This window comes from Nelumbo lutea, chromosome 2 (assembly GCF_056320005.1).
Source record: "Nelumbo lutea isolate HS-2025 chromosome 2, American lotus-T2T, whole genome shotgun sequence".
Taxonomy (NCBI): domain Eukaryota; kingdom Viridiplantae; phylum Streptophyta; class Magnoliopsida; order Proteales; family Nelumbonaceae; genus Nelumbo; species Nelumbo lutea.
This window is the reverse complement of record NC_142685.1, coordinates 16,077,548-16,097,382: the sequence shown is the minus strand read 5'-3', so window position 1 is coordinate 16,097,382 and position 19,835 is coordinate 16,077,548. Positions and strand designations below refer to the sequence as shown.

General features: G+C 42.6%; 1 protein-coding gene across 4 annotated transcripts in view; it reads right to left on the bottom strand.

The window, feature by feature from the left end:
• Positions 1-19,762, bottom strand: part of LOC148868822 (proteasome inhibitor-like protein) — a 30,447-nt gene extending 10,685 nt beyond the window's left edge. Inside the window, exons 1-5 of one of the 4 annotated variants that reach the window (XM_088974042.1) lie at positions 19,488-19,720; positions 19,168-19,208; positions 16,768-16,953; positions 16,475-16,655; positions 16,221-16,373 (exon numbers count right to left, since the gene is read on the bottom strand). In XM_088974042.1, the coding sequence (XP_088830168.1) occupies positions 16,221-16,373; positions 16,475-16,655; positions 16,768-16,939 (506 nt within the window). In that variant the 5' untranslated portion in view covers positions 16,940-16,953; positions 19,168-19,208; positions 19,488-19,720. Of the gene's footprint in view, positions 1-16,220; positions 16,374-16,474; positions 16,656-16,767; positions 16,963-19,167; positions 19,209-19,487 lie in introns of all 4 variants that reach the window. The other 3 variants (XM_088974045.1, XM_088974043.1, XM_088974044.1) reach the window with 3 other exon arrangements.
• Positions 19,763-19,835: the final 73 nt, after the last annotated feature.

Sequence of the window (19,835 nt, the reverse complement as noted above, 5' to 3'; positions counted from 1 at the left end):
TTGCTCATTTAGGTACTCGGGCCTCAACTTATCATGCTTCAGCTCCAGGTAACACTGAACATTGTGGGGTAATAGACTCAAGTGCATCTAACCATATGGTTGGCTTGCCATCACTGTTCACTACCTATCACTTATCTTCTGGCAAAGATAAGGTGTCCATTGCTGATGGTTCCCTTGTTCCCATTTCTAGCAAGGGAGACATCAAGTTGTCTAATGCCATATCTTCAGTTCTGCATGTTAAGCTTAATACTAATTTGCTTTCAACCAGTAGCATTACAAAACATTAGAATTGTTCAGTAACCTTTTTCCCTAACCGATGTGTTTTTCAGGACTTGGAGACAAGGAAGGTGATTGGGACTGCCCGTGAGACGAATGGGATCTATCTGCTTGGAGAGAATTCACATTGGGAGGATAGTGAAGATAGGAAGTCTTTTGTTTCTCAATCTGTTAGTCAAGTTATGCTTTGGCATAATCGGTTGGGTCATTTATCTTTCCGTTCTTTGAAGAGTTTGTGTCCTGATTTATTTGAGTCTATTCAGATGTCCAATTTGAGATGTGAGAGTTGTGAGCTTGCAAAGCATTGTAGAACATCTTATTCATTGAGTAATAAAATAAGTAATAATCTTTTTGATATTGTGCATACCGATGTTTGGGGTCCTTATCACATCACTACTATGGGGGGGGGGGGGGGGGGTACAGATATTTCTTGTTGTTTGTTGATGACTATACCCGGTTTTCTTGGGTTTACCTTATGCGTTCTCGAGATGAAGTTCATACTTTGACCTAGATCTTTCATCAGATGATTTTAACCCAATTTGGGGTCAAAATCAAAATCTTCAGATCCGATAATGCGAAAGAATACTTTGCCAATCAATTAGCCTCTTATTTGCTTGACCATGGGATTATCCACCAAAGTACTTGTCCTCATACACCACAGCAGAATGGGGTTGCTGAGAGGAAGAATAGGCACATATCGGAGGTGGCCAGAAGCATCATGTTTAACTCCAATATGCCTATTCGTTTATAGGGAGATGCTATTCTTACAACAGTGTATCTCATTAACCGAGTTCCTTCACGGGTTCTTGACATGAAGCCTCCATTTACCCTCCTTTACCCTGATAAAGACTTGTTTACTGTTCCCCTTAAAACCTTTTGTTGTACTTGCTTTGTTCAGATTCTTGGACCTCATCGTTCCAAATTTGATCCTAAGGCCTCCAAATGTATTTTTCTCGGTTATGCACAAACTCAAAAGGGATATTGCTGCTATGAACCCACTTCTGGGAAAAGATTTGTCTCTATGGATGTTACTTTCTTCGAGGATGTACCCTATTATCCTAGGGTTTCTCCTCAGAGGGAGAGTAATGAGTGTGGGGTTAACTCATCAGAAGTTCCTTTACCTGTTCCATTGAGTGACGAGGGATGTAATGGGGAGGGGTGTCAGAGGTGTCGGGATTTGAGAGTCTATCACAGGCGGTGGAGGCAGGTTGATTTCGGTCATCAGTAGTCCAAGCCAGCCCCAGTTCCTTCTGCGGATCCAGATCCAGGTACTACAGTTCCTTTATCGGATCCGGGTTCCACTGAGATACCTTCCACTTACCTCCTTTGGATGACCTTGACCTCCCCATTGCAGTCTGTAAAGGCAAACGGCGTTGTACCACATCCACAGCCCACTGCATTTCCCAATTCTTGTCCTATGATCACTTGTCCCCCTCTTACAGGTCCTTCCTCACATCTATTGCTAATATTCCTATCCCCAGAACAGTGCAGGAGGCCTTGTCAATTCCTGAGTGGAAAGATGCAATGAAGGTTGAAATGGATGCTCTTCTGAGGAATAATACTTGGGAGCTAGTTGACCAGCTTAAAGGGAAGAAACCGGTTGGATGTAGATGGGTATTTACTGTGAAACATAATGCTGATGGTTCCATTGAAAGGTATAAGGATCGGTTAGTTGCAAAGGGATTTACTCAAACTTATGGTATAGACCACTTGGAGGCTTTTGCTCCAGTAGCAAAGATGACCACTATTAGAGTTTTATTGTCCCTTGCAGCCAGTTACTCTTGGCCCTTGTTCCAGATGGATGTCAAAAATGCCTTCCTCAATGGAGACTTGCAGGAAGAAGTCAAAATGTAGTTGCCTCTTGGATTTTATGATGCAGACATAGGAAAGAAGATTTTCCGGTTGAATAAAGCTTTGTATGGACTAAAACAGTCCCCCAGAGCTTGGTTTTATAGATTCAGACAAGCCCTTGAAAGGTTCGACTATGTACATGCCCAGTCAGACCATACATTGTTCATTAAGAGAGTGGACTCTTCCTTGACCTTGCTTGCTGTATACGTGGATGATATTATAGTGACAAAGAATGATAATGGTGAGACTGAGATAGCTAGATTGTTCATACATTGTTCAAACAACCCCATCAAGAATTTGAGGTGAAAGATCTGGGAGAGCTACTATACTTCTTGGGTATTGAGATAGCTAGATCTAAACATGGGATTTTTGTTTCCCAAAGAAAGTATGTTCTAGATTTGTTGGAAGAAACTGGAAAGTTAGGTGTTAAGCCTGTAGATACACCTATTGAATAGAATCATAAGATCAGTGCAGAGGGTGGAGAGCCACTTGAAGATAAAGTTATGTTCCAACAATTAGTTGGAAAACTCCTCTATTTTTGTCTCACATGACCGGACATCAGTTATGTGGTCAGTGTTGTCAGTTAGTATATGCACTCTCCTAGGACTACTCACTTACTTGCAGTTGAGAGGATATTAGCATATTTGAAGAGGTGCCTAGGTAGAGGTATACTATTCAAGAATAATAATCATATGAAGATAGAGGTTTATACAGATGCTGATTGGGTTGGGAGTATTGATGATAGAAGGTCTACCTCTGGATATTGTGCTCTTATAGGAGGTAACCTGGTCTCCCGGAGGAGTAAGAAGCAAAATGTTGTTTCTCATTCTAGTGCAGAAGCTGAATACAGGTCCATGGCTAATGGTGTGGCTGAAAACCTATGGTTGAAATCACTATTTGAGGAGTTGGGTATTGCTTATGAGAAGCCCTTAATGTTGTATTGTGATAATCAGACTGCTATTAATATAGCTCATAATCCAATACAGCATGACAGAACTAAGCATATTGAAGTAGACCGACATTTTGTCAAAGAAAGGGTTTCATCTCGTCTTCCGTATATCACCTCCAACATGCAGCTTGCAGATCTTCTCACCAAGGCTGTTCCAAGGAAGAAGTTAAAGGCAGATCTATGCAAGTTGGGAATGACAAATATCTATTCCCAACTTGAGGGGGGGTGTAAAGAACACTGATGTGGTCCCCACAGTGTTCGTATGGCAGCAATATTTCTGTTAGATATGACAATGTTAGTTGGTAGTTATTTCAGTTAGTTATTTCAGCTTTATTATTAGTTATTTCTTATTCTATTTTCCATGTAAGCAAATAAGGGCAATTCAGCCCTTTTACAGTTAGCCAATAGTTATAAATACTAAGAGAGGGTCGGCAGAAATTATGACCTACTCTCTCTCTTTTCTGAAACTCTCTTCATGTACTTCTTTTCTTCCTCTCTTCTCTTCTTCTTCTCTTCAATTTTTCATCCTTTTTTTCTTTTTAATTCAAGACTGATTGTAGTCTAGATCGACTACTAACCTCCTTCTCCCCATTGCACACCATTTCAGTCCCAACTGTATCTCTCCTTTGTAGCTCATTTTTCTCGAATTCACCCATTATACTCTCAATGATTCCCCATATTCTTTATTCCTTTAATGTTTCCTCCATCCTCACCTCTCTCCCCTTCTCTCCCTGAGGTCTCAGTGTGGCCTCCTTCTCATGGGCTTCTGAAACTGGACTAGGAAAGGAATCTGGAACAAGGGAAACAGAAGCCACATCAGTAGCAAAAGCTAAAGGAACAATGTTAGTAGAGTCACCTGGGTCGGCTAAGAAAAGAAAGCTGGGATTACAGGAGGACAGTTGGTTGTCAAGCCCTGTAGGTCAAAGTTGGAGTTTTCTGTCTCCTTGTCTTGGAGGGAAATATTCCCCGTCATTCTGTTTTCACAAAGACTGCTCCCCTCACCCAATTGTTTACCATTCTGTGATGTATTCTTGTTCAGTTCTGGGTTAACGTGAGCTAACACCTCTGTTTTCCATACAGCACTAACACTTGGGAGAGGCTTTTCCAGTTCTGGGCACCAGAATTGCCCACCACCTCTTTGAATATGAGTTGCTCTGTTATCAGCTTTTGTGTTGTGCATCCCTGCCTCTGCGTTACCTTGTTCTCCCACCATATCTCCACGGAATAGGCAGTCCAAGTTTAGGGACTCCCTGTTATGATCCTCTTGAGATCCTTCATCTTCCAAACTTCCGAAGCTTGAAATGTCGTCTGAACTCTCCTCCTCAAAGTCACTGTCTGAACTCTACCAATCTTCTCCTTCAACCCCTGAGGGCCACGTGTACTCCAACCGGTCACCTCAGCATCTCCCCTTTCAGCTGGTCATCTTCCCCAGCTTCTGAGGCAATCCATACTTTGTACCAGGTACCTTCCGAGCAAATTTCAATCGAACGAGGCACTTGTTCTGGTTTCAATCCTGCAACTCTAAGTTCTACTGCTCGCAAGCTCCTCTGATTTATCTCCAGCACGACTCCACCCAAGCTTTTTGCTATTTTTTCCAAAGTTGTTTCGTTCCAGAGGTGAAAAGGAAGTCCAAACAACTTAATCCGGTAGCTACCTTCTTCTGGTTCGATTTCATAATAGATCGGGACCCATTTTTCAATCTGTACCAGTCTGCCTTCAACCTGTATCGTGTTGAAGCTCCACTTCTGAACATCAATCTTCAAAATAGCTTTCTTCTCAGAGAAAGGCAATAATACAGCATCGCCTTCCAACTTTAATTTTTGCGCGACTGCATCTAGGACTTGTGTCCAGTCCTTCACTTTCCTTTCAGCCGTTAGAACCATTCCGTGCTCCCAACTTTTCCTCCCTTCTTCAACTGTTATTCTCCAGCGTTCAGTTGAGCTTACTACCGTAACTTCTTGACCGACAGGGGTCTGGTCCAAGTTGGTATTAGGTAACCACTGGGAGGAGGAGTTACTTCCCTTCAGCCTCCTCAGTGGTTCTTCTGCTACCTCACTCTCAACCTTCAATAGAAACGATTGAAGATTGCCAGCAAAGGAGGCCCACCCTTGTTCCCTCAGACCTTCAGGCATGCAGATCATCTGCTTTTTGTTAATGCCAAAGTGCTCTGAAACTGTGAAAAAATAGCCTCTCTCATTCCTCTTCAGAATCGCTTCATATCTTTTTCCAGAGAAGCCGAAAGAATTCTTCCAACCTTCTGCCTTGATAGAGTTGACTGTTCCATCTACGAAGCCTTTCAACCAGAAGCAGGCTTCCTCTGGTAAAAGGATCGTTGCCCTACTACCTTTCCTGACTTTCAGGTACACTTTACCCCTTGCTCGTCCCTGCTCAAAGATGAATCTCTTAGATTCAATGCTCAGCTCCTTTCTCCACCTCCAGTCACTGAAGTCCTATGAAAGTTAACTAGCCCTTGACGTAAATAATTGTTGCATCGTCATTCCACTCCATCTTCAATCTGACCACCGTCAACCTGAACAGATTTTGGAAGGTTTGTAGAGATCTAGAGTCAAGTTCTATTAGCTCAAACCCCACAAATTTTCCAATCAGTAGATAACATCTCTCCATTAAACTTAAACAAATATCTAACCCAAAACTGAAGATTTGAAGCTTGGATCTCCCAACATGTTCTCAAATTTGAAAGAACCTACTTGCTTATAAGCTCTAAACAGTTTATTTGACATAGGGTATGGCTAATATTGGGTGATAACAGATGAATTCAATAGTACAATGCCTATGGAAGAGGTTGCTAGTGGATTGAGCACTTTAATTTCAAACAAGGATTTGAAATTCTGGGCAAATTTTAAAGACTATCAACACTTGCATTACTTCCAAACAAAGATTTGAAATCTAACTGAATGGTGAGTTGCTCAGGTGTGTATTTCCCGGTTTGAATAGTTTGAGAAGAGGGGTCTGTTATGGACGCCTTCCTCGGGAAGACATATCACGTCGCCGCCGGCAGCAACAGGCCCCGGGCCCACCGCCAGCAGCAGCAAGGATTCAGTGATGCTCATCCTACCCAGTTCGGCAACAGCAGTCTTATCTAGATTAGATTAGTTCATTTTGCTTGTTCTTATCTCTTATCTTATCTTGTTAATAGCTTATCAGATTAGGATTAGCTTAGCTTATCTTATCTTGTTAGTAGCTTATCAGATTAGGATTAGCTTATCTTATCCTTTGCAAGATAGAACTGGAGGTCTCCCTATTCAGCAAGGAGACTCCCCTTGATTAGGGCTCTTGTAATCTCCTATTTAAGGAGACCCCATTATTGAATGAGATATCAAATTATTCAATCAAGAGTGAGTTGGGAGAGTTGGTGATCTCTTGGACAAATCACCAAGGGCGCCGAGATAGGTTCATCACGAGCAGGAAGGAACAAGGGAAAACAGGAGGTTTTCCCCGTGGACCGACAAGTGACGAGATCCTATTCCCGGGCCCTCAACAACTTGGTATTAGAGCAAGGCGTCATGGGAGATCTGGAGCAACTACCTTCCAGGGTCCACGACCTCGAGCACCAACTCGTGGAGACCAACTCCGAAGTTCGTGAGATCAAAGGTAAAGTGCAAGAACTGCAGCGACTAATGGAGATGTTTCTTTCCAACAGGGAAAGAAACTCTGACGGAGGGACAGCAGCTAATGACCGCCAGCCAGATCTGCTGGAGTCTTTCGGCAAACAGCAGTCCGTCCGCCATGGAGCAGCCATCATCCCCAAGTACAGCAGGCTGGAGTTCCCATCGTACAACGGCAACGGAGACCCCCTAGGCTGGCTGTATCGCTGCGAGCAGTTCTTCCGGAATCAACGGACAAATGACCAGGACAAGGAAAGCCTAGCCGCCTTTCGTTTAGCAGAAGAAGCACAGCTTTGGTTTTATTGGTTAGAGCAAGAAGAACCCGGGCTCAGTTGGCCCCAGTTTAAATCCTATTGCCTTCTTCGGTTCGGACCCCCATTGACCAGCAACCCGCTGGGCGAGCTAATTAACCTTAAACAGACCGGAACAGTTGCTGAATACCAGCGACAGTTCCAAACCCTCCTCACGAGGGCATCCTCCGTGCGACCAGACCAGCAAGTAGATATGTTCACAGCAGGGTTAGCAGAACCCCTGCGAGTGGATGTCGAGATGCAGAATCCCCCAAATTTGGTCACAGCCATGAACTTAGCCCGCGCATTTGAGCGCAAGCTGCAGCTCAGCCGCGGAATTTTTAATGTGGGTCATCCACCGAACTCGTGGGTGCCCCCAAGACCAGCAGCAACGACCCCCTCTTCTACTACCAGCCGGGAAATGAAGCCTCCCACGACCACCACCTCTAGAGCAGTGACAAGTACAGGCATTAACATGGTCACTCCTCCCATCAAGCGCTTGACCAGGGCAGAAATGGCAGAGCACCGAGCGAGAGGTCAATGTTTCAACTGTGATGACCTCTACTCGACAGGACATAGATGCAAGAGGCTTTTTTGCCTTCTCATAGATGAGCAAGAGGAGGAAGGGGAACCCTTCACATTCGAACCAGAGATCTCTCTCCATGCGATCACCGGTATTAAAACCTCTCAGACCATGCAGTTACAGGCACAGATCGCAGGTCAGCCGGTGCGTATTCTCGTCGATTCAGGGAGCACACACAACTTCATAAGTAAACATGCAGCCCTGCAGTTAAAACCACCAATGGAACTCCGGCTGCGACTACAAGTAGCCGTCGGAAATGGTGAAAAAGTTCACAGTCCAGGGATTTGTAAGGACGTTCCAGTACAGGTCAATTCTGAACTAATTCTTGCTGATTTATTTGTACTCTCATTGGATGGGTTCGATATTGTTCTCGGGGTCAAGTGGTTAATTACCCTAGGCCCGATTTTGTGGGACTTCAGCGCACTCACCATGACCTTCCACCTGAATGGCGAGCAAGTTTCATGGCACGGTTGCAGGGTTAAAGAGAAGACACCGCAGGTTCATGCACTCCAGACAGAACCAGCAACCATAGAAAAACTTCCCGCCGAGTTTTCAGATCTGTTCCAGGAACCGAAGGGCCTTCCCCCTTCCCGAGCTTGCGACCATCGTATTCCTTTGGTGGCGGGTTCAACACCAGTCGCTGTCAGGCCTTATCGCTACCCTCACTTGCAGAAGGATGAGATAGAAAAACAATGTACAGCGATGCTGAACCAAGGGATCATACGCAAAAGTCACTCCCCCTTCTCTTTGCCGGTTCTGTTGGTGGCGAAGCAGGATGGAACATGGAGGTTCTATGTTGACTATGGAGAACTCAATGACCGGACGATCAAAGATAAGTTCCCTATTCCCGTTGTGGACGAACTGCTGGACGAGCTGCATGGTGCCCAGTATTTCTCTAAGCTAGACCTCAAGTCCGGATATTTCCAAGTTCACATGGCTCCCGGTGACGTGAAGAAGACTGCTTTTCACACCCACCATGGCCACTTCGAATTTTTAGTCATGCCATTCGAACTCTCCAATGCACCATCTACATTTCAGGCACTAATGAATGAGGTATTCTAGCCCCATCTGCGCAAATTTGTTTTAGTTTTCTTTGATTATATCCTCGTCTACATCAAATCATGGGTAGAGCATGTCCACCATCTGAGGACCGTTTTCGTACTCCTACGCCAACATAGCTTATTCCTGAAACGGTCCAAGTGCTCCTTCGGGGAACGACAGGTTCTTTACCTCGGCCACATCATCCATGGGCAGGGTGTCAGTTGATAGTTCCAAGATTCAGGCTATAACAGAATGGCCCAAACCTCAATCCGCCAAGGCCTTACGCGGGTTCCTCGGTTTAACGGGTTACTACCGCAAATTTGTCCAGAACTATGGAGTGTTGGTAGCCCCGTTAACCAACCTGTTTAAGAGAAACTCCTTCCGGTGGGACGACGCAGCTGATGAAGCTTTTCTATCACTGCAAAATGCACTGTCTTCAACCCCTATCCTGCAATTACCTAATTTTGCCCTCAAATTTACAGTCCAGTGCGATGCTTCCAGAGTGGGTATCGGAGCCGTACTACAGCAGCAAGGGCACCCGATCACTTTCTTCAGCCGCAGATTAGCCGACCAGCATCTGAAGCTTCCAGCCTATGAGCGTGAACTAATCGGCCTTACCCGATCCATCCAGCACTGGAGGCCGTATTTGTGGGGGCGGTCGTTCATCGTCAAAACTGATCATTATAGCCTCAAATACCTATTAGAGCAACGTCTCACCACTTCCCCTCAGCAGCATTGGGTTAGCAAACTGCTCGGGTTTGACTTCCGGGTGGAATATAAGGCGGGATCCTCTAATCGCGCAGCTGATGCCCTGTCTAGGCGAAAAGAAGACGCGATGGTTCTATGTAGTATTTCCCAACCTCGGATCTCTCTGTTTGACGACATTAAGAAGGCAACACCACAGTCCCTGGAATGGTCGCTCTTACTACAGAAGATCCAGACCGGCACGGCCGACCCCGATTGGTCACTTCACGACGGGTTGGTACTGTATAAGGGACGAGTCCATCTTCCAGCAGATTGCCCGTTAATTCCCACCCTCATCACTAGCATCCATAACTCCACCCATGAGGGCATTCAAAAAACACTACACCGCGTCCGGACTGATTTCCATTGGCGAGGTATGAAGACTTCTATTCGAGATTTTGTCCAGAATTGCTCCACATGCCAACAGCACAAATGGGAAAACCTACACCCGACAGGCCTCCTTCAGCCCCTTTCCATCCCATCGCAGATCTGGGCCGACATATCCATGGACTTCATTGAGGGACTTCCTAGGGTAGGGGGCAAATCAGTTCTCTTTGTGGTAGTCGACCGCTTCTCTAAATACGCGCACTTCATTCCTCTATCACACCCGTACAGTGCCACTTCGGTTGCGTCGCCTTCTTTACACATATCTTTCGCTTACATGGGTTGCCGGAATCCATCGTCAGCGATAGAGACCCGGTCTTCACTAGTGCCTTCTGGAAAGAATTATTTTGACTACACGGCACCACCCTGGCCTACTCATCAGCTTACCGGCCACAAACCGACGGTCAGACGGAAGTGGTTAACCGCACTATCGAGATGTATCTCCGTTGTTTCGTAGGCGATCAACCCCGACGGTGGTTGGAATGGCTTCCTTGGGCCGAGTACTGCTACAACACAGCCTACGATTCCTCCCTCGGCATGACCCCCTTTCGCGTCGTTTACGGCAGGGATCCTCCCCACTTGATGTCCTACGAGCCCGGATCTACTCGCTTGGACGCAATCGATCACTCCTTATAGGACCGCGACACCCTCCTCGCCGACGTCCACATTCGCTTACAGCAGGCCCAGCTCCGCATGAAGCTCCACTATGACAAGCACCACCGGGAACTGTCGTTCAATCCAGGACAATTTGTTTGGTTGAAGCTCCAGCCCTACCGGCAATGCTCCTTGTGCCACAAGGCCGCCCCGAAGCTGGCCCCTAAGTTCTATGGGCCCTACAAGGTTCTGCGACGGATTGGCAGTGTGGCCTACCAGCTGGAATTGCCAGAGACTAGCCGAATTCATGATGTCTTCCACATCTCCTTGCTGAAACCATTTACGGGTGTTCCCCCAAACCAAGTTCCCTCCCTGCCACCCTTGAAAGATGGCAAACTGGTCCCCCAGCCTAAAACTGTCACCCGCTCTCATTTCAATCGTGGAATCCTTGAAGTCTTGGTGGAATGGTGTGATCTACCGCAACAGAAGCCACATGGATCCCATTGGTAGAGTTCCAAGCCACATATCCAGCTTTCGAGCTTGAGGACAAGCTCGTAGTCCAGGAGGGGAGTAATGTTATGGACGCCTTCCTCGGGAAGACGTACCGTCACCGCCGGCAGCAACAGGCCCCGGGCCCACCGCCAGCAGCAGCAAGGATTCAATGATGCTCATCCTACCCAGTTCGGCAACAGTAGCCTTATCTAGATTAGATTAGCTCATTTTGCTTGTTCTTATCTTATTGTTCTTATCTCTTATCTTATCTTGTTAATAGCTTATCAGATTAGGATTAGCTTAGCTTATCTTATCTTGTTAGTAGCTTATCAGATTAGGATTAGCTTATCTTATCCTTTGCAAGATAGAACTGGAAGTCTCCCTATTCAGCAAGGAGACTCCCCTTGATTAGGACTCTTGTAATTTCCTATTTAAGGAGACCCCATTATTGAATGAGATATCAAATTGTTCAGTCAAGAGTGAGTTAGGAGAATTGGTGATCTCTTGGACAAATCACCAAGGGCACCAAGATAGGTTCATCACGAGCAGGAAGGAACAAGGGAAAACAAGAGGTTTTTCCCGTGGACCGACCCGTGACGAGATCCTATTCTCGGGCCCTCAACAGGGTCGAAGTGATAATTCACCTTTGGTGTCAGCATGATATCATAAATGCACTAATGAAGGTACAGAAAATAATGATAATTGCAAAATGTAAGGAAAAATAGTAACTCCAAAATGTTTATTTTACCAGCCTCAAATATAAAATATTGTACAAAAATTATAAGTATAAGAATTAGACGGTTATCTACTTATTGGAACCAACAACAGGCTTGAACTTTGAAGGTTCAGTCACAACCATCAATTTGAACTTTTTTTTTTACCAAAGGCAATGGTTTTCAAGGAGAGGAGTCAACTAACTCCTAATAACTGATTCAATTGGTCATTTTAAGTCATAAAAGGAAGCCTCAAACCCAAGAGTAGTGTAATGAGGAACAAATACAACAATGGCTCGCCAAAGAAAAAAGAAAAAAGAAAAAAGAGAATGCAAGGTTTTAACCATTGTTTAGAAAACTGGACTGGACCAACTGGTTAAACTGAATAAACCATGACCCAGAAGTTTTAAAATGTCAATGGAAAGATTTGAATTGTGTGTATTATCTAGTTACCACCACTAATCCATCTCTTTATTTGTGTTCATTTATGCCTCTTTAATGTATATACTTCTTTAATACAAACATTTTTTAAAGAAAATGCGAGTAAAGAGACTTGAACCCTAGTCATTTACTTTAAAAACTAAGGTTCTAACCATTTATCCACCACAAAGGGCAGCCCAGTGCATGAGGCTCCCACCAATGCGGGGCCTGGGGAGGGACAGATATGCAGCCTTACCCCTGCACATACAGAGAGGCTGTTTCCAAGATTAGAACCCTGGTCACCCAGGTCACAACGGAGCAACCCAACCATTGCACCAAGGCCCACCCTCACATTCAAGTACAATAACATTTGTAAAGTATATTATATATGTAACCGAAAATAGATATGTACATATGTTACATAACATTATCACAGTTCGACCTCCAGTTTGACTGTTGTTGAACCTCTCTCCCTTTTCCAGTCCTATGCCCGGTCCGGTTCTCTGAACATTGGTTTAACTTTCACAAATGTTACAAAGAACCTAGGCCTGGCACTCCCACAATAACTCTGTTCACTTAACCCATCGCTTGCTGAAGAATCAGCAAGGCTGTTTTTGGTTCTTTAGCAAATTTCTTTCAAAATTGAAAGTTCATGTGCAATCTTTAGCAAATGCACAAGAATGCAAAGTTTATTTCATTTATGAATTCATGTTCAACAAGCTACTTATAAATCATGATATGCTAACGAATACAGGAAATCACTGCACTCAGAGGTAAGTCAACCAAAGGGAAATGCACTCTCCAAATAGTGAGACCTACGTCAACATGCTAGTACAAATCTTCATACCCTCAACAACAAAAATCAATAAGGATAAGTAGGAGAAACTGAAGATACAGGTACAACAAATTGTTGATAATGCAAATAAGAATTTTAAAAATTATAAATCCAGAAGAATTGCCCTGCTACAAAAGCTACATATAGAGTGTTTGAAAAGAATTTCATTTACCACAATATTGTGTTATGACAAAACTGAGAAAGGAAGATCAATAATAACAAATTTCATTTACCACAATATCGATAGCAAAGAGCAATTTTATTAATAGTATCATAAATACATACAGAGAACTAGGGAGAGATACAATGGCTTAACTCTCCCCCGAAGGATTAAAAGGAAAATTACAGTATTGCCCAAAACAATTGACCCCTACCCACCCCCTGTTTTGCCAAATTATCAGCAAAGGCATTTGCAGTTCTCTTCACCCAATGAACCTGAAATTCCACTCCCCTCAGTAGCCATTTAACCTCCCTCCTCTCATTAGCATAAATCCAGAACCCATTACCCCTCCTTAACCAATTTAACACTAGCCGTGAATCTCCTTCAATAATCATCTTTTGAACGTTCAGTTCCTTTACCTTCCTTAGCCCTACAAGTAAGGCTAACAGTTCAGCTCTAAGAGGGTCACCCATCCCAATGGGACCTGAGTACAAAGTGACCACCTTCCCACTTTCATCTCTTATTGCTCTTCCCACACTTCAAGGTCCTGGATGGCCTTCACTACTCCCATCAAAGTTTAATTTCATAAATCCCAGGGCTAGAGATGGCCACAAAGGACACAACATTGATCGAGCCGGCCCAGAGGATGCGACTTCCTTCCATTTGTTCGGTAGCATACCCATGGAAATATCAAGAAACAGCTCCAAAGTTTTCAGCCATTGCATCACCTTAACTGTTATGATTTCAATCAGCTCTTCTTTCTTCCTTTCTTTCTCAGAAAAGGTCCTTAAATTCCTTTCTTCCCACAGAGTCCAGCAGATGGCCGCTCCCACACATCTCCACATGATTTTACCCCTTTTCTACGACCACCATAGGATGCACCAGTGTGGAGACAAGCACCTATTTGGCCTTTTCCTTTGGAGAAAACCACAGGTATTACATCTTTCCAAGAAGGCTTCCCAACAAAAAGCTCCAATCCTTGGAGGGGTCAGTTTACCCCAAACTTCATAGGAAAATTCTGGAAGCTACTATTAGCAGAACAAACCAAAGAATTAAAGAAAGAGGCACATGAAAAGACTCTAGAAGGGGTTAAGGTCCAAATTCTGTTATCCCTTTTAGAGGGGTCTAACACCACCCTTTCAAAATCTGAACCAACTCCAAAGCACTCTCAAGTTCTAATTCCCTGAGACCTCTTCTAAAACCCAAATCCCAATCAAACCAAAAGGTGGACTCAAAAGGGACCAAGAAAGAAGTCACAGGTTCCCCTTTAAGCCGAGAAATGGAGAATAAAGAAGGGAACTTGTCTATTAAAGGCATTCCTCCCACCTAGAGGTTTTCCCAAAACTTTACTTGGTTACCAAAACAGAGATCATACCTGATGTGCTGCAAAAATGAGGGGAGGATGGCGTGAATGGATCTCCAAGGAGAGGCTTTAGTGGTCCCTGCCACTAGTACATAGTCCCACCCATCCTCAGAAAGCCCATGTATACTCGGTATCACTTTAGCCCACAGCTTATCTTTGTCCTCTGCTAATCTCCATAACCACTTCCCCAACAACGCTTCATTTCTCTTCTTAGTGTTTCCTAAACTCAGGCCTCCTTCCTCCCTACTTCTAGAGACTATCTCCCATTTCACCCTATGGTCTTTCTTGTCCTCCCCCGACTCCCACAAGAAATCTGTCATCAATTTCTCTAAACTCTTACTTATACCCTCTGGGATCCTGAAAGCCAATAGATAGTACACTAGCAGACTAGCCAAAGTGGACTTTATCAAAGTAATTTTGCCGCCCAAGGAAAAATAATTCTTCTTCCAAGAAGCCAACCTCTTCGTGAATCTACCAACCACCGGGCTCCAAAAGTTGTTATTCCCCGAGTTATCCCCTAGAGGCATCCCCAAATACTTCATTGGCCACTGTGACACCTCACACCTCAAGATTTCAGCACTTACTATCATAGCACTCTACTCCATGTCGATCCCCACTACACAACTTTTATCAAAATTGACCTTCAAATTGACATTTTCTCAAAAAATTTGCGATACCATATTCAAGTTCCTAATCCACCCCACCTCCTCCCCATCACAAAACATGATTGTATCATCAGCAAGTTGTAAGTAAGTGATAGGTATTCCATCCCTTCCCACCCTCCAACCCTTCACTAGATTCCTAGCATCTGCCCTTTCTATTAGTTTCCCTAACACATCTGCTATCTAGGTAAAAAGAAAGGGAGAAAGAGGGTCACCTTGTCGAATTTCCCTAATGGTCGTAAAGTGATGGAGAAAGAGGGTCACCTTGTCAAATTCCCCTAATGGGCGTAAAGTGATTCACTACTGTCCCATTAACCAATATTGAGTAGTGGCAAGTCTCAGTACACCCCCAGATCCATTTACACCATTTCACTCCAAATCCAAAGCATTCCATCACTTGCATTAGGAAGGACCAATCTACCATATCATAAGCTTTCTCCAAATCCATCTTACATACAATCCCTTTCTTCCTTCTCTTCACCTCCTCCACATGTTCGTTTGCAATTAAGATTTGATCAACAATCTGTCTCTTCCCCACAAAGGTCCCATGATTCCTAAGGTTTTTAATATAGAAAGTAACTATAGTATTACATAGGATTATCCAAGATTAAACAAGCAAAAACCATGTAAAGCTTACACACACTTCAACAAAAGAGACGTTCTCTGTGACAAAGACTCCTGTTTCCCATCAGGCCTTTGAAGCGGCACGCAATTAATGTCCCATTTGTCATCAGTCCACTGATATCAGAACAGAAGTATCTCCAAAAGGTGATAAAATGGGGGAAGTGGACTAAGATGATTTGGGAATGTGCAAACATGAGTCAGATGGACCATCTATAGCACCAGTAAGAAGAAGTGATCTATTAAAAGTTTAAGGGGCTAGAAGAGATAGGGGCAAGCCAAAAAGGATACAGGTTAATGAGAAATGATTTCAGAGCCCATAATTGAACAATGGAGATGGTAATGAACAGGACAGAATAGTGGAACATGATTCAGGTAGACAAACCCATATAGTTGGACCAAGGCTTAAATGATGATGATGACAACTCTCTCAAGGACTGGTCCTAGCTTAGTATGAGATCAGTAAGCATATGATAATGCAAGTGAATGTTTCAGTTTTTATGCTATGGAAGATTAGGAACCCATCTTTTGCTTGGAATCTGTGAATAAACTGAAAAATTGTGATTCAACCAAACTAAAAATGTTAGTGAACAATACTTGAGTTCAAATTATGTACCTTGGAAGGGAAGAAGATGAACTGCTTGGAACCATTAGTGATTCCTTCAACTTGGACAAGATATTAGAATCCAAACACCTCACAAGCTCACCAAAATTCTTATACATCTGTGAATAGTTAGTGCCCTCACTCCTGCCATCATAGTCATTGACACTGCAGAAAACGCCAAATCAATAACAGGAATAGAATCAAAACAATTACACAAATAAAACAAGAAGGAAAAACTAATATCAAGATCTAAAAAGAACCACTACTTGATTTGGATATTCAGAGGTTTTGTTTCTCCATTCCCAATAAGCAGTGCATCAACAATCAAACTATCCCCCATCACCAAACATTTCACCATGACTGATATCTTTGAGCCCTTTGATTCATTCGCATAGACGAAACCATAGGAGTCATCAGTGTCATTCCATCCCTCTATACCAACTTCATCTACCCATAGAAGAAACAGAAGTTATTTTTCAAAAGGAAAAGTTAAGAAAACCAAGAGGGGGAGGGGCAGAGGAAGAAATGGTGAAATCAATGAAACTAATGTGAAGCTTACCTGAAGAAGATGATAAAGCACTTTCAGAGAAAGCAGGATGCCCAGTAGCTGTAAGGATGTAGTCTGAAGCAAGAAAAGATGCATGAACTGCAAAAGCTATTTTGTCATGTGCATTTCTGAAAGTGGGACGAGAAGCCCTAATTACCGCCATTACTGAGTTTGCATCCACCATTCTGATTTTTAAATCTTTTGCCCCTGAAAGTATGTTTATAAGAAGCAGAAAGGCTGATCATGTAATAAATATGCAAGTAGCAAAAAGATGACATAGTATATGCTCAAGCACAATTTGCTTAAACCTTTGCTTCTCCTTTTGTACTCGAAAGACATCTCAAAAAAAGAAGCTATGGACTACACTCAATATATCAGATGATACCAAATGCCAATAAGCCTGCTAAGAAGCAAAGAATGCAAATATAGCACGGCAAGTATGCACAAATTAAATCAGTAACACTGAGAGCAAAAAATACATATAGTTGAATCAAGTGCATTCTGCAATCATTGTCCTGATTCAGAGACTGGAAAACAGCTCATGCAAGAATTTTGTTCATTAACAGAGGGAGGACTATTATATCTCATTTTTTACGTATAGATGACACTGGTCTATTATTAGCATCTTTTCTCATGCTCTCAGAATAGATCCACTTTCATACACTACTTGATTATCAGCATCTTTTCTCATGCTCTCAGGATAGATCCACTTTCATACACTACTTAATTAAAAGCTAAGGTTGCACTTTTGATCTGTTTGAAACCTACATTTTGTGTCGAATTTCACAAATACAATTAGATGGAATTTCTGATTCAAACCAATACTAAGATCATAACTGAGACTCAACAAATTAAATTCTTTTTCATATTCGCAGCCACTGCAACAAACATTTTCATTCTAAACACCCTATGCAGATCTCTCACAAGATACAATATTGGAATTGAATAATAAGAAGAATAGACAACTGCTTTGGTTTGAACAATGTGAACATATAAATAAGAATATAAGAAGAGGACTCCCAACTCAACAGGTCAACAACATCTACATGACACTAAACCAGTAATATTCGAAGGCAATACAGTATGTATAACAGAAAGATGGGGAAAGGGTCCTAAGAAATAATTCTTTAAACTGAGGCTGAACGAAAAATGTCTGAAGAGAATACGAATGGAAAATAAGGATGGTCATATCAACAGGTCGGGTTCAGTAATGGTTTGCCTTCACCTTAACCCAACCCTCCAATGCTTCCACCCAAACCTGACCTGACTTCATAACATGTAATTTCCGAACCCAACACAACCCTATAGGGTTCAACACAATACCGACCCAACTTGAGCCACAGTCTCTCATCTGTATTTTTATAACACATTTTGAAAAACCAAGAGCCATTAATTTAAGTTGGAATTTGTTTTATGGATTCCAAGGTGTCATTCCTCCATAGTGAAGGAAGAAAAATGAAAACAGACATGAAAAGAAAATCCTAAACTTTAAGGTTATGTGGTTAAAGTCATTACCAAACTACAAAAATACCCTCTATATTTGTAGATGTATCATAAGCTGGAGGGCTGGAATAGAAAAATCCAAACTCGACTTGGGTTAAAGCATCAAAACCATAACCTAACCTTACACCCAAAGAACCTGACCCTAACCCAACCCTATAGGGTCGGGTTAAGCCAGGTTTACCATTTAACCCAACCCATTGACATTCCTAGGGATGGTCACAGAGAACAGAAAATTGATCTAAAATGTTAATGGAAAATGGCAATGAGGGTAACCTGAATAGAGCCTACCCCACCATCCATCATCAATCAGAAATATGTTGTTCAAGTAATCAATTTATTGTCTTATATTACATGGGAGAATGGATAGTAAGTTAGTCAATGGGAAGTCATGAAATGGGATAGAATGATATATTCTGATCTTTAGAGAACGTAATAATATATTTTTGCTTGAAAATTAGATGTGGTTACATTCAGGTAATAATATATTTTTGCTTGAAAATTTGGAAGCAAAAGCTATGAATTTGTGTGAACTCAGTGCTTCCAAAACACAAACAAGATGTGTGTAACACAATGCATGTTGATAATGATGATGACGATAATGATATCAATCCAGAAAATAAAATCACATACGCATAATGGTGAATTTAATGCAAGAAAGAATGAGGCATCAGTAGTTTAGTTTGCCTGAATTTGGTAAGTGGTATATTTGTTTGTGTTTATGTGCTTGCCTTTGCCTCCAAGACACAAACAATAAGGGATTGCGAGTGCGAGGTGTATTCAACATCTAATCTTTTCTGAATCAACAATTGTGGTAAGGCCGCGAAAGAATCAAAATTAGCACCTTAGACAACTATCGTATCCAAAACAAAGAGGAAAAAACCAATTAGTGTTTTTTGACATATAAAGAACCTTAGTACGTGGAGGTGGAGCGGTAGAAACAAATTTAACACCTGCAAGAACCATCGTGTCCCGTAAGCAGACAAGGAGAGGGCGCATCGATAAGAACCCCAGCATGTATATATGGTTATATGCATGTGTCTACTGAATCAATGTCGTAGTAAAACAACTAAACCCTCAAACATCGAATTTAGCATCTAACAAACCAGTCCAAATTTTAGAATCCAATGGAGATTCAAGAAAAGAAAAGAGAAAGAACTTGCAAAATGAAATCATAATCCACTTACGGTCATCTAAATTCAACAAGGAGAGAGAAGCAAATGGGAACTTACCAGTCGAAGGATAGATTAATTGGACAACAGAGGTGGCAGGCTGGCAGCGGGAAGGAATGTACTGAGGGAGCGATTGCAACCCAGTGAGGACTGAAAGAAGAACAGAGGTTAATTCCCAATAAAGAAACGGCTAAGGAAGGGAAGGGAAATACATAATTAGTGGTTTTTGTTAAGGCCCAATTAATGGTTTGAGTTCAAGACTTTAGAGTCCATTGAAAGAGTCCGAATCTTCCACAAACAACACTAGAAAAGTAGAAATACCAAGCGTGTTGTGTTTTTTTTATTCTCAAAATATATATATATATGTATATATATATATATAATTAACCGTTATGCTTAACGGTGACG